The sequence below is a fragment of the Phoxinus phoxinus genome (assembly GCF_949152265.1).
Source record: "Phoxinus phoxinus genome assembly, chromosome: 25".
Taxonomy (NCBI): Eukaryota; Metazoa; Chordata; class Actinopteri; order Cypriniformes; family Leuciscidae; genus Phoxinus; species Phoxinus phoxinus.
The window spans coordinates 24324480-24351545 of record NC_136900.1 but is presented as its reverse complement, the minus strand read 5'-3'; the positions used below and the strand labels follow the sequence as shown (position 1 = coordinate 24351545).

The 27066-nt window shown below is 39.7% G+C and overlaps 1 protein-coding gene across 8 annotated transcripts in view; it reads right to left on the bottom strand.

Moving 5' to 3' along the window:
- The window catches only part of znf609a (zinc finger protein 609a), a 134571-nt gene that overhangs the window by 66427 nt on the left and 41078 nt on the right, over positions 1-27066 (bottom strand). For 3 of the 8 annotated variants that reach the window (XM_079604651.1, XM_079604653.1, XM_079604654.1), the window contains one exon: positions 18529-19401. The exons of 1 other annotated variant lie outside the window; for it this stretch is intronic. In XM_079604651.1, coding sequence (XP_079460777.1) covers positions 18529-19269 — 741 coding nt within the window. In that variant the 5' untranslated portion in view covers positions 19270-19401. Of the gene's footprint in view, positions 1-7855; positions 8072-9549; positions 9638-9746; positions 9892-18528; positions 19402-22124; positions 22198-27066 lie in introns of those variants that run through there. 4 more of the 8 variants (XM_079604652.1, XM_079604656.1, XM_079604655.1 and 1 more) reach the window with 4 other exon arrangements.

Below are 27066 nucleotides of genomic sequence, written 5' to 3'. Positions count from 1 at the left end.
AGTACATTTACTTGAGTATCTGTACTTAAGTACACTTTTTGAGTATCTGTACTTTACTTGAGTATTATTTTTTCTGGAAACTTTTACTTTAACTTCACTAGATTTGAAAGACAAATATCATACTTTTTTCTCCACTACATTTCTGTCAAGGGCCTTGAGTAGAAAGTAGTGACGTCAGGGATGATTTGTGTCGCATTTTGGTTGTAAATGAAAGTCTGGTTGACGTCAGAACTCGAGTGATGTTGGTTTCTGACGTCAACCCGATTTTCAACCACAATACAACGTCTGTGCAACGTTGGAGATTAACGTCAATCTGACATTGGATTCTGACATCAACATGATTTTAATTTTCAACGTTGGGTTTGGTCTTCTAAATCCGAATTTTGTCATTGTTTTGGAGCACACTAGCTTATAGATAACCAGGCTAACATATTCATACTAAAAGCCAAACAACTGGGAACAGCCGTTTGTGTGTCCGAAACCATTGTGGACGTTATTGAGTGACTTATTCAATCCCACGACTGGAACTGTGTTATTGAAATACATGTGATATTGATATTAGGGTAGACCGGCAGAGATTCAGAGGAATAAGGAACTGTAAATTGGTTATTACATGCAACAATGCAACAATAATAAAACAATGCATTGACATTTACTTTTATACTTAAGTACTTTTAAAAATGAGTACTTCTGTACTTTTACTTAAGTAAACATCGGTCTTTACAACTTTTACTTGTAACGTTGTAATATTCGACCAGTAGTATCTGTACTTTTACTCAAGTAAGGAAGTTGTGTACTTTGTCCACCCCTGGTTAACGGCAATCACATGGGATCGAGGGGTTCAGCGTGAGGCTTTTTATAACAGTGCAAGTCCTTCTGAATCATTCAGCTTTTCTCAAACTGAAACAAATCTTTTCAAAGCAGTGTCACACTGCAACTGTTAACAATTGATGCGTTTTTCTTCAAGAAACAGACAAAGACAGCCTCTCTGTTTCACAGTTCAGGGTGTAAGCCCAGGAACTACATGGACACACAGGTTTGGAAGATGAACCGTGAACTGAAAACACATTCCACAGTTGAGCAGTCACTGCGTGCAATGGCTCTCGCAGCAACACAGTTCACAGAGCGCTTGACATTCTCTAACACACAGTGCGCGGGAGGCCGGGGGGCCCCTACATGCTAACACCTCATAAATCCCTTCATTCCTGTCCCCCCGACTGCACCTTCAGGGCCTTACGGATACAAGGACAATTAAGCAAGAGAGGAACAGATAGCATTGAGGAAAAGCAGTGAATATATACTGAGGTTTTCAGATTTGTGCAGCAGTCATACTGAAAGTTGATTTTCCACCTCTCACAAACAGATAAGCATGCACTTCATCAGAACAACACTTTAAACTGCATGGCTGCAAAATGCAGAGCAAGTAACAGGTTAACCAAAGGTCTGACAGAAATGAGACACACAGACCAAAAAACCTAAACCAGGTCACTGACACAAATGAAAAGTTCAAAGACGGGTTAAAAAACGAAAGGGCTGCACGATGACGACAAAAATTGTTGATTATTCCCTTGAAATTTTAATTTTAATTAATTACGATTATCACAATTTACATTGAATCGAATGATGTTTTGAATAGCTTTATACCATTATTTGAAGCAAATGCATGCCATATTTTTATATATAAAATAAAAAACTATTGCTTTTCTATAGCATTAAGCCTCAAATGTCAACTATACATTGGTTTGGTTTCTTCTTTTTTAAGGAATAAAAGAAAAAGGAAAAATATGCATGGTATAATAATTGGGGCTTTCGCACTGGGTAGTTCTAGGAACTAGCCACCAAGGTGATTCCCCGAGAACTAATGTTCCCCTATGGCCGTTTTTCTGGTTGCATTCACACCACCAGTGTGAACTCTGAAGTGACGTAAGCTACTCTTGTTGTTGTGACTTTTGACAGCGAGGCGAACTTTTATTTTGACGGCACTGAGAACGGCGCTCACATTCTTTATCTTTATTAGTTTCCGATCTGTTTAACAGTCATGTGTAATACATTATTAGATAGAACTGTTATTCAAAGTAGACAGTATATGAAAAAGTATTAGCGTTTGCCTTGTGATCTCCAGTGTTGCTAGCTGAGCGGAAATACATAATGTTTCGCTTGGATTGGTTTTTCTCCTAAGCGTAGTTTCAGAGGTCCATCTATCACTGTTTTCCATGTTCGTAGAGTGTAGTTCATGGATTAACTAAATAAAAATGTTTCGCGTGTGTTCGACCAATCAGCGTACACTTGCGTCACTGCTAGTTCCTATTGTGCTGGGTTCTCTGAAGTAGTCGTGATTCGCCTCACAATGTAACATGCTCTAAACACACCTCTTAAGCACACAGAATAATGTAAGTGGACTTTTCTTGTAATCGATTACGTAATCCTGGCATCCGTAATCACAATTATAAATTTTATTAATTGTGCAGCCCTAGTTGAAACCGTACAAAACAGTACTTTGGTAGTACAAGAGTGATTGTATCGCATACCATGGAACATAATATATTCATATACTGTGGTATTTTTGTCAATAAAGCACTTCAAAAGAACAATGTAGGACTACTATGGAACATTTTGGTACTTTTTCGGTGGTGAAATGTAACATGGAGAGGGGGAGGCCCAAGGATTTGCATAATATGCATTTGCATACGTGCACAAAATATATGTCAGGCCTTTGAGAGATAAAGAAAATGTCACTAAAACAGATTTATCCTGCTGTGTTTGTAGTCATCATCTCTTCAATGCACAAAAAAGACAAGAAAAAAAACATTTAGACGTTTAAATAAACACTAAATGACATCTAAAAGCAAATCAAGGTTAAAAAACTCAGACAGATGAAGCATAGAGGGAACAACAAGGGTTATAAACAAAGCTCTGCCATCTTTCTTAAGAATCCATACATCATTTCTCCAAACTTTTTGTTTGTCTGGCGGTAAAGTTTGGGTCCTGTCAGGAGAAATGAGGTGAGACGAGCAGCAAACTCCCAGAGAGCCTGAACCGAACTGGCACCTGCCTTTAAACATTTATGCCGGATGCATTTTTAACACACAACATAAAAAAGGCATGACTCTGTTGTTTTCCCTTCACCATCCTCCCAACCTTGCTAACACACATCTGCATTCAAGCATAGTCAAAAACACTCGGGTGACGCCACACCTGCGGGAATGCTGGGAAAACGGTCAAGTTTGTCTTACTAAAATTAGAACAAGGCGTTTATAAAGACAGCGATTCAATCTGGTTACTAGTTGGCGTTCCTATTACGACACAGCTCATTTGCATGAATTTGAACAATCGCCAACTCTAATTCACCTTTGGCTAAGCCCCGCCCCCCTTAGTTACGTCCGTCAACTTCATCTGGGCTCTGGTTTGGCATCAACATGGCTTATGCTGTGACGGCTCTTCCTGCTCAAACTTTATCAAACTTTTATAAAGCAGCAAATAAAGTGTCTGATAGAAGTAGGCAAAAGCTGCAATATGCGTTCGAAGGCTATATTCAAGACATAAACGCAAGCAACAACAAGATCCAAATAGAGGCAAAAGCATAACGGTCACAGTCAAAACATGACCCAGCGCATATCCTAATGGAGACGGAGGCTGGGACTCACAATATCAGGAGCAACACTGTTCATGCAAAGCTGGGTCTCTATTTACTTCTATAATCGTTATTACAAAGCAAACGGACTACCCGAGTATAAAGTTGTATTTATTAGCAGCGTGTGCTAGCGTATCAACAATTAGGGTAGAGAACCGAAATCATGACCTAAACCAGCATAAAACTGTCTAACTAGTGTAACTTCACAGTAAGGTTAAAAGCTAAATGTATCTTAGAGACAAAAGTGTGTTGTTGATCTTGAGGGGTTTCGCTGACTGAGGACGTCCACACAGTTTAATCCACAGACGACACTTGTCAGGATTTGACTTCGGTTTTGGGAAGGGAAAAAAACGGACCCCCCCCTCCAACCTCTCTGGGAAACGCGTATCTGTGTTACAAATGCCCCAGGCACAACGGTTAACCATATTTATGATAAAACTACGACGGTAATAGCCTGCCGAGACCAAAAATATGAGACGCCGGTGTTAAAGTCAATGGAGCGTTGTGAAGAAGTGTCGGACCGCTGTGGAGCTCGTTCTTGGCTGCGCTTTGATTGGTCAATCTACATTCTAGGGCGTGGCTTAGCCAAAGGCGAATTGAAAATTAATGTCTTGAGGTCGCTTTGTTGCTGCAAATCGCTTTTAGTGCCCCTTCCGAAGACCTAGGGAAAAAACGTATTATTCCTTCCTTTTCAAAGTCGGTAGACTTTTAAGTCAGTTCGGTAATCTCATTAAAACACATCAGGCCCAGACAGACACGGGTGTAGCGGTGGCTCGCCGGCGGCGGTTAGCCTGTCAGTGTACCTGTCGGAGAGAAAGCAAAGTTTTTCCACAGTCTCTCACCGGACCGGGCAGACGCATCAGAACCAGAAGGAGACATGACACCAGCCGAGCTCATTATCAGTGTGAGGTGTGTGTTGTAAATGAGAACATGGGCAGCGCCAGCCAGAGCTTTCAGCTGTCGGTTCACCAGAAGCTGTTTTAATGTCGAAAAAGGGGTTGAAATTAGACGCTTATTAGCAGGCAATTTGCATAGTGTCTGATACCAAACAATTGCCTAACACAGTAGCGATCATCTTAAATTAAATTTGATTTTCTTTAAGAAAGAATTAAAAAAAAGCTTGTGATCTCAGGCTCCGAGAACAAATTAGCTTATAAAAAGATGACTACCCACAAACCCCTGGTGGTTTTCAGAGCTCTTCCACAGCTGTGGATGTGTTTAAAAATAGCTCAGATTTGAGCGGGGCATTAAGTGTGATATCCTCCTCCTAAAAGGCACCGATTGTTCTCTTGATAAATAATCTGATGTCAGATTCGGTTTCTAGACCAAACACAACGGGGGCAGAATTAAATTCAAGGAAATCTGCACAACAAGGCTTGCTGTTTATTTATGAAGACATGGGATATACAGCATTTATAGAAAGAGCGTGTGATATGGGTTGTGTTACCGCTTATCAGATCTCTGTATTGAGAATCAATCGAGTTAAAAGGAACTATAAAATAAAGCTTAAGGAAAATAAACTAAAAATATTAGGTGAAATTTTAAACTTAAAGGGGTGGTTGATTATGATTTGACTTTAGTGAGTGTGTAATGTTGCCGTTTGATCATAAACAACATCTGCAAAGTTACAACGCTCAAAGTTCAAAGCAAAGGGAGATATTTTATTTAACAGAAATCAATTTTTAAGGACTACAACAAACGGCTGTTAGGAACTACACGAGCTTCTTCCTGGGTTAGTGACATCACTAACCCTAAAATTTGCATAAACCCCGCCCCCGAAAACACGATTTATAGATTATCATGACGGAATATGCTAATCAATGACTAGAAGATAGTTAACTCCACATCAGCTGCATAAATTCATCAACTAACCGTCCAGAAACGATAAATAATCTGCTGTCGGATTCGGTTTCAAGACTTTTTTCTAGAGGTTTCTAGACTTGCTTAAGCAAATCTAAAGCAAAAGGCTTGCTGTTTATGAAGATATGTATAGCATTTATAGAAAGAGCGTGTGATATGGATTGTGTTACCGCTTATCAGATCTCTGTATTGAGAATAAATCGAGTTAAAGGAACTATAAAATAAAGCTTCAGGGAAAAAATATATATATATTAGGTGAAAATTTTAAACTTAAAGGGGTGGTTGATTATGATTTGACTTTAGTTAGTGTGTAATGTTTCTGTTTGATCATAAACATCATCTGCAAAGTTACAACGCTCAAAGTTCAAAGCAAAAGGATATATTTGCTTTTAAAGAAATCACTTTTTTTTTAAGGACTACAACAAACGGCTGGTAGGAACAAAAAAAAAAAGTATTAGGTGAAAGTTTTTAACTTAACAAAAAAATGTGCAATGTTGTAATGACAACTAACTGAAAATTATTTGAAGAAATTATTTCAAGTAAGTAGGCTCTCACATTTTAGAGTAAAAGTAAAAGGCAAGAATCTGGCTTCTCTATTTGTTCGCGGGGGGGCCAGTCCAGACTTATCCGAGAGGCTCGCGTGTAATGCGACGGCCTGTGGATCGGGTCTGAGCGTGTGACGGCCTGTGGATCGGGTCTGAGCGTGTGACGGCCTGTGGATCGGGCCTGTAGCGGCTGGATTGCAGAGGGGAAGGAAAGCGAGAGTGAGGTAAACAGATGAATAAAACATTGTGGTTTTGTGCAGTCCTGACCTCGGTTAACACCACGCTGTTTACACACAAGAGCAGTGTGAACCGGTGAGGGGAGTGGCACACATTCACACAAAAGCACAAAGACGTCGAGCATGAAACAGATATGCTCATGTTCTCCTTTCAGCGCACAATCAATGGACTGACTCACACAGTCCCTCTGTCTTGACCCATTTATAGACCGTCATCTGTTCTAATATGAGCGTGTAAACCGGAGCCCATGAGAAGAGGGTTATCAGGGACACACGATTGTTTAAAGCTTCATTCATCCTACTCCAATAAAAAAAGCTTGAAGTCAGTCCAAGTAAAATTAGGACACGTGAACTCGCCAACCATTTTAATTACAAAAACTTTTTAAAAGAGCTGAAGTGCTCAAATTAAAGGACAATTCCGACGAAACATTAACCTAGGGGTAATTAACACATGGTTACCGCGTCGTGTTTTCATGATAATCGAATGTAGAGAGTTTTATCTCTAAAAACTGATTAGCTTATAACGCTAGTATATGGGGCATAGAGTAAGTTAAAAGAAATCGCTAGTTAATACCACTAGCCTCACACTAACACGGTAGCATAATGAGGGTCCCTACACTGTGTAAGTGTACAGACAGTTTAATAAGAAGATACTTTATAAAGACAGTACACGTCGCGTATACAGGCAGCCATCTTTGGAAAACAGACTCGACCAGTCGAGCCACGAACGCCGTGCTACGTGAGCTGAACTGTGACTTAAACCTATCGACCAGCTCACTTAGCACGGCGTTCGTGTAGCACTGCCTGTATACGCGACGTGTACTGTCTTTATAAAGCATCTTCTTATTACACTTACACAGTTCTCAATGCTTCGGTTTGCATGTAGGGACCCTCTACCGTGTTAGTGTGAGGCTAGTGGTATTAACTAGCGATTTCTTTTTACTTACTCTATGCCCCATATACTAGCGTTATAAGCTAATCAGTTTTTAGAGATAAAACTCTTCAATTATCATGAAAACACAGAGAACGATGGACTCGGTAACCATGTGTTATTAACCCCTAGGTTCATTTTGCGCCGGAATTGTCCTTTAAGACTGCAACTTTAATAAGATTAATGTTGTTAGATTTTCAAGTGTTGGTCTATAAATATAGGTGAGCATGAGCGTTGCGTTAAGTAGTTCAAATGCATCTCAAGATCTCTGTTCCAATCAGATGGCCGATTAACAGATGGATTCAATCATTCCAGTCTACACTGGAAGCCATCACTCTCTAATCAACAAAGTTATCTCTGCCATCGCAAATCTCGTAATCTAGATAAGTTCACTGATAATAACTTCATCACAATGCACTGTTCACTTCCAGTGTATTACCACACACTTCCTGGAGAAATAAACACAACAAGCTAAGATTAGGGTGCCGTTCCTGTTTGCGTTCAATCAAATAATTTGTGGGTTTGTTATTTAAATTCTCTAGTGTCTGTAGAGAGAAAAAGATGAACATGTAAGAATTTAGCATTGCCATTGTTAAGTCAGTAAAGTCAGTCTGTTTTCTGAACGCTGTAGCTTTGTCTCCTGAGTTCTTACCCTCCTAGCTGGCGGTGTATGTTGTCTGGATGTCCTTTGCTTTCATAACTGCAGCTCAGACGAGTCTTTCTCTCTCTGTTTGAGCCGTAGACAGGACAGCATGGGCGTTTCCGGGATCGCAAACCCAGGGGCCTAAAATACCCAGGGGCAGCGTTCACAAATTGTGCGGTGAGCGAGTTTAACAGCCTCTCCGTTCAAGAGCCGAGACACTGTGCCAAAGTTACATGAGGGGTGAGAGAAAGGGGAGGAACTACGAGAGAAGGGAAAAAAAAACGCAAATGTGAGAGACAGGGAAAGAAATGAGATGAGAAAAGGTCACTGCCGACACTCATGTAAACACCAGCAAAGGATTTACAGTGTGGCAAGAAAGCTCTCGTCGCGGAAAAGACACAAAGAGACTCCGGCCCTGGAGCGAGAGAGCCAAAACGAGGAGACATTCCAGGAAAAGACGGACCTCCCCTCCTCTCCCAACTGGAAAAGCTGTGTTATAATGGAGTACAGGCTTCCTGGCTGCTGTCAACTTGGGAATGGTCTGGGATGAGAAAAGGGAGGTTGCGGATCTCAGAAACAAGCCGTGAATGGGTTTCTTTCACACTCTTGAGCGCAAACGTCTCTTTTTTATTCTTTATTTACACTTTTTGGAAGACGACAACACGTAAAGGCATTTACAAACACATTTTACGTAAATAATTTCACATATTGCTGAGTTGAATGTAATATTTATTGAGAAATAATCATCCAAAGTGATTGAGAAAAGTAGGCTGTGATGTCACTGCCCCGTCCACATGGATTTGCTTACATGAGCAAAAGAGAAAAGTCGTTGCTGAGGTTTATTTTGCCAAATATTAGGGTTTATTTAGCCAAATTTTAGGGTTTGCGAACCCCTGGTGGTTCAGGCAGGAACTGGAAGGGGTTTGTGAGTTGATGAAAAGCTAAATAAATTATAATGTAAAAAAAAAAAATGGAGAGAAAACACACTTGGGTAACAAAAGATTAAGGTTTTTTGTATGCATTTCATGAGGCCAACCGACATTAGATTTGGTGTTGTGTAGGGATGCGCGATATATACCGGCAACTATATCGGTATCGGCCGATATATGTTTGTTTTTAATGTTATCATTATCGGCCTGATAAGAAATTCTGGCCGATATATTAAAGCCGATAAATAGTGGATTATCTCCTTCAGCTGAGACACTTCAGATGCGCACTGTTCAACATGATGGTTTTAAATTGCTTGAAATATGATTGGAATCACTTCAAAAAAAGAAAATACAGTAAAGTCTGTCATATCGGCTACATAACATTGTAATGAGAACATTATGATTGTGTGCTTGAGACATGATGAGACTTGTTTTTGTAATCAGGCTCTCAAAAATTATATCAAATTTGGATTTCGATTTATCGGCCGATATATCGGTTATCGGCTTTTCAAATCTAAAAAATTATCGGTTATCGGCCAAAATTTTCATATCGTTGCATCCCTAGTGTTGTTAAAATACTGAAATATTAACTTAAAATCAGTTTTAAATTAATATTTAGGTTAAAATAGTTTGACAGTCAAAAAAGTATAGGGAATCCCCGCTTTAGATTCGCGCACTGTGTCCTCAACATTTACACATTCATGTTGTCTTCAAATTAGATACCTGAATGTAACGGAAAATGGACACAAATAAAACCTGAAAAACTTAGCCTACTTGTGTACTTCTTCCTCCTCTTCTCATTTGCCCTTTTCAAACATGGCCGCCACTCTGGCAGAATGCGCACGTGCAACAGCGCGCACACACACGCTCATACATGCACATGCTAAAACACCGTCAACGGTAAAGAACAGAAAACTGAACGGCGGCTCTGCACTGAAAACCGCATTTCCTTGCAACAGCATGGATCTTACCCTCCCTTCGCGCGTTCACTCCTCTCTTCTTCCCTCCCCCTCTCACAACTCACGCACAGAGACACGAAACGAGGCGCGGCGTTGGAAATGCACTGGCTGACAGCGAAGGACAGCTGCTCTCTCTCGCTAGCTCTTCCCTTCCCCCACAGCTCGCCACACACACACACACACACACACACACCGCTAAGAGACAGAGCGAGCACATGAGGACGGGAGGGAGAGAAGATGGAGAAAAACAGGAGGGAGGGGAGAGGCGGCCATGAAAGGGCTTTGTTTCGCATTTCTCTGATGGCTTTTGCAGGCCTCGCCACCGGCTTGACACAATTGCAAGATTCAAATTCTTCATTATTTGAGAGCAGATCAGAATATGCACAATTTGTTTAAGTAATTTCAACGTTAATACGAATTAAATAAAATGAAAACAATGTAGCATAGAAAGTAGGGATGGCAATTAAATGTTTCTGATTCCCAATTCTGGTGCCTTGATTCTTTTAGTACTTTTGAAGGAGCAATCTCCATAATAAATAGCATTATTTGTTGTCGTTGTTTTAATTAAAAAATATAATTTATTACAACAAAACTGAATCAGCACTGGTAGTGTTTTTTCCATGTATGAATTATGAACAGAACTGAACATCATGAAAATCATTCAGTAAAAAAAAAAAAAAAAAAAAAAAAAAAGATGAAATACAAACTTGATTTAGATTGAGAAAAGTAGGAATGACCAGAAATACCAAAATTAAAATAAATGTTAATTCTTTTTATATTTTGTCTACATTAAAAAACTAAAAAAACTAAAAATCAATAGTTTTAAATGGCTAAAGTGAATTTAGGCATTACAGCATTGTAACGTACAGAATGAAAAATGGATATTCCCCATATAATTAGCACAGTCTCCTTAACTAACGCTTCAGAATAAAATTCAATCAAAGTACCATCTAAAATTGATAAATCATGGATTTAAGACTCAATCAAGAGTCTTTTGGGTTGCTTTTGGACTGACTGTCAGTCCATTATTGTACATAAGAAAATAATTCTTAATTGGCTTGCCTGGATAAATTAAGGTGAAAAACAAACATTAAAAAGAATCAGTTTAAAAGAGTGAATTGGATCTTGACAAGACTGGTTCTTCTGAATAAGAATAGTTCTCCATTCCCAACCAACCTTACACTGAACTGGAATCAATGACGATGTATTTAAAATCACTAAGTATGAGTAATAGAATAATAAAGAGAGAGAGAGAGAGAGAGAGAGAGAGAGATAGAGAGATATAATAAAGAGAGAGAGAGAGAGAGATAGAGAGATATAATAAAGAGAGAGAGAGAGAGAGAGAGAGAGAGAGAGAGAGAGAGAGAGAGAGAGAGAGAGAGAGAGAGAGAGAGAGAGAGAGAGAGAGAGAGAGAGAGAGAGAGAGAGAGAGAGAGAGAGAGATATATAATAAAGAGAGAGAGAGAGAGAGATAGAGAGATATAATAAAGAGAGAGAGAGAGAGAGAGAGAGAGAGAGAGAGAGAGAGAGAGAGAGAGAGAGAGAGAGAGAGAGAGAGAGAGAGAGAGAGAGAGAGAGAGAGCCATCACGATTGAACGGTTCCCACCTCCCCGTCTTTATCTCCCGCTGGATTTATTGGTGAGGATGTAGCAATTACGCACCAGGCAAAACAAGCAACCCAATGTGAATTTGTCAAAGGAAGAGACACTAACATCGAGAGAACGCCATCGCATAACGATAAATGGGAATCTAATCCCGTTATTGGGCATGTCAGCCGGGATTACACCAAAACTATAGCCTTCGGAACCAGCGAAAGCCTTGCCATATGGAGATAGCCTCTGGGAACACATTTCCTCCAAATAATGAAAGGAGTGTTAAGAGGGGAAAAAAATAACCTGGGTATTTACTAGCACAAGATCAACCCTCTGACAGGGAGAAAAAGAGAAGCTATAAATCAATCCGTGTTGCTGTCAGCATCCCTTAAAATGGAGCTCGGCGTGCCAGAGCGTGTGGGCTGACGGATCGGTGCCGACCAGGTTTAAAATAAGCACATCACGCTAATCATAACGCATCGAGCGTTTACACCAAAGCTGGTGTGTTTTGATAAGGTTCTAGGAAACAAAAACAGCTGCCAAGAGCCGCTCGAAGAAAAGCTTAACGCGTCTCCAGGGATTATGAATGCGCACTCTCGAAAGCTTAAGACCCGGAGCGATGGGACTAAAAATAAAATATAAAAAGAGAGTCACCTTTACAGCAACAATACTTAAAGCAAACAATCAGCAAAAAAAAAACATTCCCAAGTTAAAAGCCTTAAATTAATTACAAGCGGAACTACTGCCAAAAAAAACATAGCGGAGTAAAACAATCGCGTGGTTTAACCAGATTACATAAAACCTGACTGGCTATACAAAAGTCTGAGGTGCTGTTATCTCTAAACGAGAATAGCTATGAGATTAATTCCATAGAGTTAACCTTAAAGGGATAGTTCACTTTGAAATTAAATGTTGGTGTGTTTTATCTTACCTGAAGTGCATCCAAGATGTCGGTGTCTTTGTCTCCGCAGTAGTTTCAGTTTTGATATTTTTAGGTCAAACCGTTCTTGTCTGTCAGTCATATAATGCAGGTCTATAGGCACTGTCTCCAAAAGCATGCAGAGAAAAGTCCAAATTACACAATTCCCCATCGTAAGTGCACATTGATGGCCTAAGACACGAAACAAGTGGTTTGTGTGATAAAACGAACAGTATTTATATCGTTTTATCTCTTTTACACAACCACGTCCATCTGATCTGTTTACTTAGTCTGCGCAAGCGCCGTAGAGCGCCGGAAGTGATCTCTCTCTCTCTCGCGCGTGTACGTCACTCATTGTTTACACCAGAACCGATGCACAGAACAGAGATTGTAGGACGGCTAATAGAAATGCTAGTTTGCGCTTATCCGGGATGTTTAAACCGATGTAAAAAAATACATTTACGTAAGCTCGCGCGAACTCATCCGGGAGAGATCACTTCCGGCGCTCTACGCCGCTTGCGCAGACTAAGTAAACAGATCAGATGGACGTGGTTGTGTAAAAGATATAAAAACTATATAAATACTGTTGGTTTTCTCACACAAACCGCTTGTTTCGTGTCTTAGGCCATCAATGTGCACTTACGATGGGGAATTGTTTAATTTGGACTTTTCTCTGCATGCTTATGGAGACAGTGCCTATAGACCTGCATTATATGACTGACAGACAAGAACGGTTTGACCTAAAAATATAAAAATTGAAACTACTGCGGAGACAAAGACACCGACATCTTGGATGCACTTCAGGTAAGATAAAACACACCAACATTTCATTTCAAAGTGAACTATCCCTTTAACTATTGAGGCAAGGTGGCTTTTCTGAACCGCCGATACCATTATGTGCAGACAGAAGCGTTGCATCACACCCAGCTCTTTAAATCTGGATTATCTTGAGACGCTTTACTCACTGACCGTCTAACAAATCCACTGAGCTGTAGTCTACAATGGCAGCTAATTCCAGTAACATTGGCCAGCAAGGGTGTGAAGTGAACTGCTCTCGACTCGAGCGAAGCTCCAGATGTTGGAGGACACAGTTTACGGGCGGCAAAGATCCCAATATTAAACATTTGCACACACGACATAACCCTCAGAAAGGATTTCCTGGATCGCCATCCGATGGAGCAATAAACTTAGCAACTCGCGTCAGTCAGAGTTACGACGTGCGCGGTGATCTCGCGTGTTGTGCGGCCTCATGCCTCTATATTTAGGGTCAGAAATGCAGACTGCTGAATCAACACGGCTATAACGGATGACGGCAGGAGCCGCAGACGGGCAAATGGTTTCAGTGTCAACAGTACTCATGTTCTTTACACCGTGTTCAATGTAAAACTCACTTAGCATGAGGCGCTTCTGAATGAAACTGGATATGCATTGAGAAGATCTCGTAACAACGCTGACACGCGGGCAACTAAAGACTTTACTACATCTATTACAATCATCTTGATAATTATATAGGGCTGTAAACGATTAATCGCGATTAATCGAATCCAAAATAAAAGTTTGTGTTTACATAATGTATTGTGTATAATTATTTTGTATATATAAATACACACATGCATGTATATATTTGAGAAATATTGCATTTATATACTGCATATATATTGTTATATGATTTATATTATATATATATATCTATTTTATATATAAATTAAAAAAAATTATTAAATATATATGCATGTGTGTGTAATTATATATACACACAAAACAATTATACACAATACACACATATATTATGTAAACACAAACTTTTATTTTGGATTCGATTAATCGCGATTAATCGTATACTAAACAAATACTATTTTGTCTAAAATAATAAATAAAACACAAACGGAAAATCAATGGTTTTTAAATGCTAATTTATTATTATTAGCGTTTTAAAAATAAAAGAATAACTTAGTGAGCATTATATGACGGCAAAGATTAAAAAATTATAATTTATTCATTCACAGTTAATTATCCAATATTGGTCAATAGGCTAGGCTATAATATCAACCAATATTATAATAATTTAAATATTATAAAAATTAAAAAATTAATCTATACAGCACTGATATATTGTTTAAATATTTATAGTTTAAAGGTGGGGTATGTGATTTGCAAAACGGCCAGTAGATTTTGAAAATACACAACTCAAATGGTCCTACCTTCTTTCCTTTGACTCCACCCATTCAAAGAACATGGACCAATCAATGGTACGACCGATTGATTGACGCACTTACTGTCCAATGATTCTAGGTGGTCTTGGAAATGATTGGCTGGAGTTTTTCGACTCCTGCCCGTTCCACAGATGATTAAATTGCTTAATTTTTATTTCAGTGCTTCTAACTCAGTGGCTGTAAGTGGGTTAGGAATAGGATTTTAAGTGATTTTGAAAAAATGGCCAAAAAAGAGAATTACATACCCCACCTTTAAATATTACAAAGAGGGGACATAAAATAAATAAATAACACACACTGCATGAGAGTTACTCATTTTAAAACAGAACTAAAGCCTAAAGTCTAAAATAGATTTATATGATTAAATCATCAAGTAGGCTACAACAAATAAGTAAGCTTTGGCATCACAAAAGCGTGATTCTGATAAGCAGGGTCGGGGTATTGTCAGCACATTATAAATATCAAATGCTGATTAAGGAAGAGCCTTATTAAAGGAGGTCGCTCCACCTCGTCAAATAACCGCAGAGATGGGTTAAATTAGCCTGTGTTATTCTCAGGGCGATAACGACCGCGCGTGCTGTCTCAGTGGATGTGCTAGCAGCAGGTACTAGCGCTCCTGCATTCCTGCACGATTGTGCGAGGTGGGAAGACCAGCCCTGTCTGTCGAGCCCACAACGCCCCGCCCGCATCATGGGACGAGGAAATGTGAAACCACTTTCGAGACGGTTAAAAAGCCGGTCTGGTCCCCCTCCCTGACACTCGATAACATCCCCTCCTCACACCTCGAGATCTGGTTGTTCAGAGGCATGAGGAAGAGGTATTTGGTGTTTTGTTAGAGCTGTTGTCGTTCCTCCCCCCAAGGCCCCAAGTGAACCCCCGTGCTTGTTTAAGGAATGTACCAGAAGACAATAGTGGCAGTCAGAGGAAGCCATGAATGGAGGCCATTGGTCGCAAGGCACTACAGTGCCAACAGAAAGGTTTCTACCGGGGACAAATCTTAGCTTTTCTAACAGAATCAGGCTAGAAGAAAACTACCCTTAAAGGATTAGTTCACTTTTTTTTAAAACTTTTGCTGATAATGTACTCACCCCGATGTCATCCAAGATGTCCATGTCTTTCTTTCTTCAGTCGAAAAGAAATGAAGGTTTTTGATGAACACATTTCTCCATATAATGGACGTCAATGGGCCCCAAACGGGTCAAGGTCCAGATGACAGTGTAAGTGCCGCTTCAACGGGCTTTAAACGACACCAGACGATGAATACGGGTCTTATCTAGCGAAACGTTCGCTCATTTCAAAAATACTTAGAAAAGTTTAAGTTTTATAAGCACAAACGCTCGCCTTGCTCTGTTCTGTGATGCGCGTTCGTGACGTCACGTAATACGCAGTTACGCTGTAAAGGTCACGCTTCTGTGAAAAGTAAACAATGTCTGTCCTGACGAAAATGTTCTTTTAGGCTTTTTAATATTCCAACACCAGGATACGCACACGAGATGGGCATTTTAACCGATAAACTGACACAAAGACATTTGAATATGTGTGTATGGTCCTCCTTCTGCACATCTGTAAACACTGACTCGTCAAGCGTGACCTTTACAGCGTAACTGCGTATTACGTGACGTCACGAACGCGCATCACAGAACAGAGCAAGGCGAGCATTTGTGCTTATAAAACGTAAACTTTTTTATTTATTTGTGAAATGACGATGGTTTCGCTAGATAAGACCCGTATTCATCGTCTGGTGTCGTTTAAAGCCCGTTGAAGTGGCGCTGACACTGTCATCTGGACCTTGACCCGTTTGGGGCCCATTGACGTCCATTATATGGAGAAATGTGTTCATCAAAAACCTTCATTTCTTTTCGACTGAAGAACGAAAGACATGGACATCTTGGATGACATCGGGGTGAGGAAATTATCAGCAATTTAAAAAAAAAAGAGTGAACTAATCCTTTAAGACCACATCAAAAACGTTTAATTTCAAATTAAGAATTAAACCAGAATTGCAAGCATGTAAACGCCATTACTTCGCTAACGCAATGCAAGTATACGGCACCATTGTTAACAGTTCTTGGACAAAAAAAGCAGGAATAGATTGCCGTATAGGAGTTATTGCTTTCTTTAGTAGCTAGCAAGTTTACTGTACATATGCTAGATAATTCAACTAACATTCTCAAGGTATTCACATCTTCACTTTTTTTTTTTTTCACCACCAAAACAGAAGCTGATCTGAAAGAGTAACGATTAATCGCGATTAATCGAATCCAAAATAAAAGTTTGTGTTTACATAATATATGTGTGTGTTGTGTATAATTATTTTGTATATATAAATACACACACATGCATGTATACATTTGAGAAATATTTGCATTTAGCTATATACTGCATATTTATTTTTATATGATTTATATTATATATAAATACAACTATTTTATATATATGAATAAAAAAAATCTTAAATATATACATGCATGTGTGTGTATTTATATATACAAAATAATTATACACAATACACACATATATATTATGTAAACACAAACTTTTATTTTGGATTCGATTAATCGTTTACAGCCCTAGAAGAGAACGATTGATTCACACTAATTTTTCCCCATTGATGAGAACGCAATGCGGCTGAAGCCTTTCGGAAAGCAGCAGCATGTGAAAATCAGATTCTCTGCATTAATATACTTGCATAGAATTAATTTAGTCTTAAAATGACAGTATGATCACATATCTGTACACAGTATGTGAATGAAAAAAAATCCAGTGGCTTATTTAAACATGTTAATGGTTAAATGTTTAAGGTAAATCACCGAACTAAAACCATAAAAACAAGTTTCTTTAAAAAACAAAATCTTTCTCCATCAAGTCAAGCCAAAAAAACAAGAATCTTTCAAGGACATTACAAACAGATCTCCATGAATTCTTTCTAAAGAAAACCCCTTGTTGCTCTTTCCAGTAGCCTATATTTGGCTGCCTGTCACAATTGAAAGCAAGCAAGGGTCCAAGTGTTACATTTCAATGGCTCCCCTGGGGCCCGCTAGGTAGGGAACACAATGCTGTGAGTAACAACAACTACTGACTGAGTCACTCGCAAAGAATTTCTCATATCTGTTGTAAGCAAATACGCTAGTCGATCCTCTCAGTTTGTAATGCACAGGCCAGGCTTAGTAGTTGAACACCTAAAAGCAATGTTTTCAAAACTTCATGACTACGAAGACTACTTAAGATAAACACCATCCCATTCATGCATTAGTCTGCAATGATCTTTGAAGGGTTTGCGAAAGAAAAAGTGTATTGTTAATGTAGGGATTAGCCTATGCCAAACTCTACATTCTTCTAAAGAACAATCTGTCGAGGCATGGATTCTTGTTTTAACACGAGAGATCAAGCTACAAACTAGACCAGCTGCCAAATCTCCTCATGAACTAGGAGGCCGATAATTGAGTGCAATGAATAATTGAGAAAACCCCTACAATCAGCCAACAACTCAATTCAAACAAGAACGAGCAACAAGAACTTCGATCAGATAGAGAAATAGCAAATATTAGAAGATATCTGACACTTAACATGTGTTACCTAACAAGAGAAAGGCTTAACCCGTTCGCAAGATGGTTATTTGATTAAGAACAATTGGTAAGATCAACTTATTAGCATTAAAACTGTTAAATTATTGTATTCAAGGTGGATGTTCTGGGAGTTCATATTCTTGTACCTCTGGTTATCTGGCCGCTGTCCTAAATCTCTTTTGGCAGCTCTATGCATTACTAATTGGAGATTGAGACCACTGAGCCAAGCATGTCAGTTTTCCTCTTTTTAAATTGGACTAGAGCCAAAAGGAAATGCAGTGAGCAGTTAAGCACAGCAGTGTAAGTGAGGTTCCACTAACTCTCTGGTTCATTTCTAAACAGCGTTAGAACAGCGTTAGCATTCAACGTCTACTGTGTTACACAATCACCATTTATAATCCTCAACCAGATGCTTAATAAATGGAAACCTTAAACCATCCAAACTAACACCAGACTAATGCAAACATCCCGTTGGTAGAGCAATGAAAACACCAGCGCACTCACCTTCTCACTTTTTACTTTCTTCATGCCCCTGCAGTCATTATTTTCCACTTCTTCTGGTTCGCTCTTAATAGTCAAAGGTGTGACTATTCCAGTGGTATCGAGGGTAATATTCCCTAGTTGATCAACACCACCAAGGTCCGAATTTTGCGTCCCCTCAAATGGGGTATTGCGTGCCTGGCCTAAAGGCATAACCTGGGCCGATGGGTCCTTTTCCAAGGGCACGTTCCCAACTTGTACCCCTTCGTTTTTCTCCTTCTTGCTTTTCCCAGAACCGTCCTTGTCCTTTTTTCCACTCGTAACATTACGGGAAGCCTTGTTACTTTTATCGGAGCCTTTCCCAGAAGGTAAGGTCGTGGAACCGCTTCCTGCGGTTGGCCCAGCGCCCTCGTTTTGGGTCCGTCCTTGGGCGTCCTTCTTGCCCCCATCAGGGGTCGAGGACTTGCTACTGTCCTTGGAATTCTTGCTACGCTTAGCTTTGGATTTGCTGTCCTTGATCGGTGGAGGAGGCACCGGGTTAATGAACTTAATGTTGTCAGGCAATGCCGCTACGGCGCTCGAGGCAGTAGCCATTCCGTCCCCGTCCTTGGTGCCAGACATCTCAAGCTTGTCTTTCTCTAAATCGGCGTCGAGGTCAATAATCAGGTTTCCTACACCAATATCCCACTCATCCCCGCTGTCGTAAGTGTCCACCGCATTCGAGTCCACACCTTTCCCGCCTGCAGTGCCACTACTGAGGGACATCTTAGTGCCAGCGGCCCAAGTGTGCCACAGGGAGGTCTGACCTTCTCAGACAACCGAGGCGGTCAGGAAGCACATTTACAAATGCCTCAGGGTCCTGTTGGTTTCCCCTTCCCAGTAACCCACATTGTTGCCCTGGGGGAAGAAAAAAAACAAGAAAGAAATTAGGAAATGTAGTAAAATACGATGTTTTAATACCATTTGACAGGACACTGCTCTCATAAAACAGGTTTAGTAATGTCGACTTTACATGTTCCATATATAAAAAGGCTTTGCTAGCTGCACCACTCCACATGAATTATGTAAGAATTTGTAAGTCGCTTTGGATAAAAAGCATCTGCTAAATGATTAAATGCAATTACAAATACATGCTAAGTAATTGTTTCAAACTCAGGGCCCACAAAAAGAGATGCAGCTGAATCATGGTCACCATCAGTGCTCAGAAAACAGACGTTGCATCACAACACATGGAAACACTTCACTACATCATTGAACTGACTGCTGGACTCAAACATGCCACTGGTTTGGAGACTACACACATAGCATTGCTATTAATTTCCTGACAAGTGAACATTAAATATATTAAGGGTGTGCAAAACTACATTTTAAAAACAAACTACCCATGGGATATCTAAAGGACTAGTTGGTCTTAAAGGGGTGGTTCAGGATTTTGGACATCGGACCTCATTTTCAAGTTAGCCTGGTTGTTATTCATCAGTGGAGACAGTTTTCAAAAAAAATCATCCAGTCCTTCCAGTTGCATAGTTTGCCGATGCTAGGCTAGCGCGAGTCAACGGTATCTGTGCTAGCCTGCCATTAAAAGCAGTTTTACCCACTCCAAAGTACACCAAAAGCAAATAAATTATAACGCCAGACTGTCGATGTAAATGTCTATTGAGAGAATAATGTTAGAAATCAAAGTACCGGTCCGGTACTCTTACATCTCAATGATCGCATTACATTTACAGGAACTAGTTTCTCAGCAGCGGCGGAATTTTACTTTGCTCCGGTTAGTAGTACTGCGCCGAAAAGTAAACACAGAACAGAAGCGCGCGCACTACAGACGGGACGTCTAGCTAGCTAGTAGTAGCCTTGAACAACGATATTGAAAAACATTCGATTATAAACTAAGGAATTGGCAACATGGTGATTCGTTGTGCATTTCGAAATTGTAAAAATAAACCAAATAGATGGTCATGCAAAAAGTTTCCACAAATTTCCATTGAGAGATCCAGAAAGGAACCAACTGTGGCTTCTTTCTGCTGGCTTGGACAACGAGACACCGGCAGAGACTATTAAAGTTGCGAATTTGTAGTGATTATTTTAGACCAGACGACTTTGAAAAACCCCATAATCGAAACGTTCATAAGTCACTGACAAGGAATGCAGTTCCAGCCGTCTTTCCATATGCACCAACAGCAGATGAACAGGTAATAACTTTTGTTAGGCTACTATAGCTATCTATTAAGCTAGTCCCTTTTCATAACTTATAGAATGACAATGACAACGTTAGTGGAGATAACGTTACAGTTCAATTTCTGCCCTTTTAGCATCCATCTCGATTAGTTCTTCGTCTGTGTATTCCGGCTCATACATGTACGGTTTGTTGAATAAAACTCATTCCTCGTCTCCAAAGTCTGAAACATTGGCATGGCTTTCAAACGTGGCCATAGTCCTATGTTGATTTCTTAGTGAAATATACTCTGCTTCTGTAGTGATGAGTGTCAGCGGCAGGTAAATACACTTGCGTCATGTGGAGACTCTCTCGGTTGCCTAGGTAACTTAATATCACTCCGCCGCTGCTGTAGACTGTGCTAATAAATACAGGGAACAAAGTGTAACTATTGCAATGCAATGAAAGGGTAGTTTGATTTCTAACATTATTCTCTCAACAGACATTTACATCGACAGTCTGCCGTTATAATTTATTTGCTTTTGGTGTACTTTGGAGTGGGTAAAACTGTTTTTAATGGCAGGCTAGCTTATACCGTTGACTCGCGCTAGCCTAGCATCGGCGAACTATGCAACTGGAAGGACTGGATGACATTTTTTGAAAACTGTCTCCACTGATGAATAACAACCAGGCTAACTTGAAAATGAGGTCCGATGTCCAAAATCCTGAACCACCCCTTTAAGGCAGCCCACTATAATTAGGCTGTTAACAATGATTTATTCCTATACCAATTAGGTTATTCACACAGGACACTTCTTGTGTTTAAAACCAGCTGGACGGTCTTTAGAAATCAAATTGAACTCATTTTAACTTGATGGGTCATCATCAATATAGCTTGAATGCAAACCAATGCCATGCTCGTGGCACAAGCAAAAATCCAACGCTGAAATACATGATTTTAGGAGGTTGACGGTGCATTGTTAATTGTAACTGTTACAAGATAAAGCAGGTCATGCTGTCAGCACACTAAGCCCTCCACATCTGTTTGAAAAGAATTGAAAGCTAAAGAAAAATTTACATAACAGATCAACTCAGTCAAATAGTGTTGCTGCAAAACCACTTAACTACTCAGCCTAACCCAAAAGGTTAACCACAGTGTCAAAATATTACATTTAAATATTCAAAACCAGGTAAGCAGCATCAGATGTCCATGCCAGCTGGACTAAGCACAACATATTGGACCAGAACCTAAAAGGTCTTAAATCAAAGAAAAATATTTTTAATGTAAAAGACATGTCATGATGCTGCAAAAAGTCTTGCTAAAAACAAACAAATAACCCAATTGTGTGGGATTTTTTTTTCCACTAAATCAGGGTTTTTCCTATTTTGAAAATATTTTGGTGGCTGCCAAAATGAATCCTTGTCCCACCAAAGATTTATTTGATCATTTTATGTGACCATGTACCTGCCGTTCTGCAGTACTGGTTCCCGCTGATAGCCATCTGCTTTGAAGAAACGCTCCCGTGAGTGTTTGTGCTCTGTGAAGAGCATCAAAGGCATCATTTACAACATGTTTTTACAGCATTGATCTTTGTAGCCAATCACAGGCATACGATCTGTTAAGCGTGTGAATGGAATGGCCAATCAGATGTGTTTAAATTAGGCAAAATGGCAGAGTTTTTGTTCACGCTCGTGAATCCTTTCATTATAAACCAAACAAAGTATAAACACGATGTCAATAAGAGATTCACTGCACAGCGTAGAGAGCTTCATTGATTATAACAGGAGTTTACGCAAGAGTGCCGCTTTGTGTACCTCACGTTTAAATTGATAACTACACTGCAAAGTTTCTGGATTGACAAACGTATTTAAATGCGCAATTTAAAGCGATTGACTGTGATAACTAGGCTATAGCAATGGAAGAAACCAAATCTGAGACTATATGTCAAATTATCTGTGAACGCAAAAAAATAGACCTACCACTTTTTCTATGTATTGTGTAAATTTGTTGTTAATTTTATTACTAACTTTTTAAATCAGTCAACCAGTTACTTTTTACATATAAATGTAGATTTTTAAATATAAAACGGTTCTAAGAACTTTGTTGTATGATCTGTCCCGATAGCATGAATAAAAATGATAAGTTTAGGTTATATTACAAAGCGTTTTCTGCATTTATTTGGAATTATTGTCAGTACTGGGCTCGATAAAGCTGAACAGGATCTAGATATTACACATCAATAGTCAAAATAGTAAACATTCATCAATATGCAGTTTACACATTTTTCTGTGGACATGAATCACACAATTAACACTTTCCAAATGTCACTGATCTTTAGGACCTTTAAATAGAAACAGAAAACCTTTTTAAAATGTCAAAGATGCTCATGATCTATTTTCCATTAGAGATTCTGAAGAATACTAAAAATCAACCCATCAAGCACAACCAGAGATCTAGCTCTGCAGAAAAGCTGGAACAGACAGGCAGTGATTAAAGGTCAAAGTCATTGCCCATAATACTCGAAACAATTCACATAAAAGACTGTTCGAACCACAAACTGGTTTAACTGCAGTACTACAGTTTGGCGGTTGTCTAATAAAACTAAGCGCTACTTAAGTTGAAAAGGATGAGTCCAGCTTTGAGCTGCATCTTAAATAGCCGAGGAGACAGATGGTTGAATGAGAGGACACTAATCAGTGGTTTGCTGTAATCCGTCGGTCCACCAGGGAACATGGAGTGTGTCCTGCAGGAAGCTTTCCAAGCGTCTGCTGTTGGAACCCGAGATAAGACCGACTTCCACTATCACAGTCATTCATCAGTCTCCTGTGTTTCTCATCACACTTTGAAGAGCTTTTATGAGGAGAATTATTTAAAATAGCATTTTAGCTTATTAAAGGCGATCCCACTCGATGCTCAAATGTTTTCTACTACTCGAGTTTGATGTTTAGATTCAACTAGACGTCAACATAGTTGGACTTTCATAAGCGTCCTAACTTTAGTATAAGTAGGCTAACTGATGCTTTTAAAATAGGGATGCACTGAGATTAAAATTTTGGCCGATAACGATAATTCTCTATATTTCAAAACCGATATCTGACATGTTGGCCGATAAATCGTACTCGAAAATGTTATATAATTTTGGAGAGAATGATTACAAAAACAAGTCTCATCATTAAAAGCCATGTCCCATGCACACAATCTATGGGATATGACAGACTTTTTGACAGATAATTTTGGCCGATAACCGATAATTTATTTTTATTTGTTAGCCGATAACCGAGATATTGGCCGATAAATCTAAATTTGATAAAATTTTTGAGAGCCTGATTACAAAAACAAGTCTCAAGCACAAAATCATAATGTTCTCATTACAATTTTACGTAGCCGATATGACAGACTTGCGCTGCACAACTGTATTTTCCTTTTTTGAAGTGATTCCAATCATATTTCAAGCTATTCAAAAATCATCATGTTGAACAGTGCGCATCTGAAGTGTCTCAGCTGAAGGAAATAATCCACTATTTATCGGCTTTAATATATTGGCTAAATTTTCTTATCGGGCCGATAACGAAAAAAAACAAAAATGATCATATATCGGCCGATACCTATGTGGTTGCCGATATTAGTTGTCGACCGATATTGTTTTTTTTTTTTTTTTTTTATGGCCAATGCCGATATCTTAGAGAGCAGGGTGGCCGATGGCCGATATAAAGCCGATATTTTATATTTATATATATATAGGCTACTGTATATTTAATCAATATTTAATAAATTATGAAAAAAATTAGAAAACAAATCTTTAAAATAAACATGCTTATACTTTAGATGGCAACTTCTTGAATCTGCAATCCTATTACAGTATTTTTCATATTTAGAGATCGTTAACTACTGAAGACGGAGAATGTGAGTGAGCGCTGTGTGATCAGGCGTTTGCTGTTCTCTTCTCAGGCGCTCGTGTTCTCAGCGCCGCCCATCAAAATAAAAGTCCGGAGCGCAGTCAAAATAAGAGTCCTGCTTCCAAAACAAAAAATTCATTAAAAATAATTTTAAAAAAATGCTGAATATCGGCTGATATAGGCCTTGGCGATATATTGGTCGACCACTAGCCGATATATCGTGCATCCCTATTTTATAAAACATTGATCTGCTTGTTTGACATGTCAACTTCTAACTCAACAATGTGAGTTGGGTCTTTTGGGATATAGGTCATTTATTTTAGCAAGAACGTTTAGTTCTGCTTGGGGCACTGAATAAAGAACATCTCCTTTAAAAAAAAAAAAAGTCCTTATGGAATTGTCAATCATTTATAATCTTAAACCTGAAAATAGAAGTATCCATGATATAAATGGAATAAAACCAGGAGGTGTACAATCTACTGCATGCATTTGTGTAATTAGTTACTAGTTAAAACACGTATGGCAGTGAGCCGTGAGTGTAACTTGCCTAGGGTTCTTGATGTTGCCAATAAAAAGCTTTAACAAAACTCATTCAAATCCCAACATGGCTGATGATGCAAGCCACTGTCAACTGTTCTCACACACACAACTTAATTAGGAACCGAATGATGAAACTGTGCTCGGTGCTATCGCTATAAAAGGAGGTAAAAAGAAACCTTTTGTCTGTTTTCCGTTCAAACACTGAAGGCAAAAAGACAAAGCTTTTGATTCGAGCCAGACAAGGACGTGCCGCACATGCACAAGTTCTGCTTTTTGATGTCGTTTGATGGATAATCAATCAATATGCCTCTAGAGAAGCTGTTCATTGAGAAGTATAATTCAATTGTGCTTCTCTTCATCTTTGGCAAGTATCGCTAAAGGTAAAGCAAACCTGTGTTGGAGCGACTCTGGAACAGGTTGTCCTTTTCATTACCCCAAAACTCAGGTACTGGTGCCCTTCCAGGGGCCGTAAATAACGCCGCTAAACTAATTTAGCTTTCCCCGCCACATGCCAGCGAGCAGCAGGAGCGCTCAGGGGAGGCGAGCCGTCTTTTCCATGCTCCCGACTCCACCCGACACGACACGGGCCTAATTAACACAGGCATCCACTGCGGACGCCTCGGCTTGATGGAAAAACGTGAGCTGAAACTCAAACGGGCACTTGTGCAAACGCCTCGCCGAGATGACAGAACCGAGGATCAATACCTGTCTCGCCCCCGTTTGATGATGAAAAACAGATAAAAAGAGCGAATACAATCGGGGCTGGAATGAAGAAAAACAACAACTAGACAAGACAACAAAGATGAAACATGAAATCAAGAGTCGTTACTCAGGAGAACCGTCTGACCTGATTGAAAACCACTCACGGCCTCTGAGTTTTTAATTCCCTCTCGGCAATTGAGTAATTGAGATTCTCTTATATAAAAAAAAAAGCGGTTTCAAAGGCTGCAGAGAAACTGACAGGCTCTTCGTCAGTGTAAATCACAGCTCTTTCTGAAGCGCGCCGGCTCAGAGAAAGGGAGGGAAGCACTTCCCGTGGTTAGATTACACACAGCATCAGATGAAAGCACCGCCAATTGCGTTTTCATCTTCCCCACTTGGAATTCTCCCTCGCCTTCTCGTCCTCGTTCAAACCGAGAGATCTGTAAGAAGACAAGTGTATGATTTGATCTCGAAGATGACGGTAAGACGGCCGTCCTTTCTCTCTGTTCTTATCAGGCCCCCGATCGGTAGTTTCCCAAACGGCCAACAAGCTAGTCCTGCCAACCTCATAACTCCACCATTAGCCAAATCAAACACAGGCCAATCGTGTTAGCGCCGGCGAAGGGAACATTTGATCCAACCCAGACGAGGAGAGAACAGCTGTCCAGGGCCGGTCTGGAGGAGTTGGGTTGCTTCGTTCAGCCACACAGTGGAGGGTGAAACACTATCTGCACTTGACCTACTGCACTGCCCTCAATGCTAACACGCAGTGAGCGGTTCCAGCCCCCGGCGCGGCCATCCAACTAATCACACTGTCAAACACAAAGGCACGGTTTGCAACAAATTAATCAGGGATAATCTGTTGTGAGAAAAAAAATTATGTGGACGTCAGAGATCTAAAAGAAATGAAGTTAATTGCAGCATAGCAGTGGCAAACTACACAAAGCTACTTGGGTTCACGGCGTCAGAATGAACGCAGAATGCTTAGGGCTGTGCAATTAATTTAATTTCGATTTTGGCTCCCAACGATCACCAAAATAGTATAATCGAGTAAAAACTATTATTTCTGTTGTGCAAGAACACTGATACGTTTAAACTGTTTAAACTGATAAGACTTAAAAAGAAGTGAAAATTATCAACTTTAGCCACGATGCAATGCTGGCCTGGCCGTTTGTGTGACAATTGGCCGTTCGCAAAGACCCGCCCCCCCTTAGTTACAGTCGCTATGTCCGACAAGCTACGCCGCTCTCACACACACACACCATGTT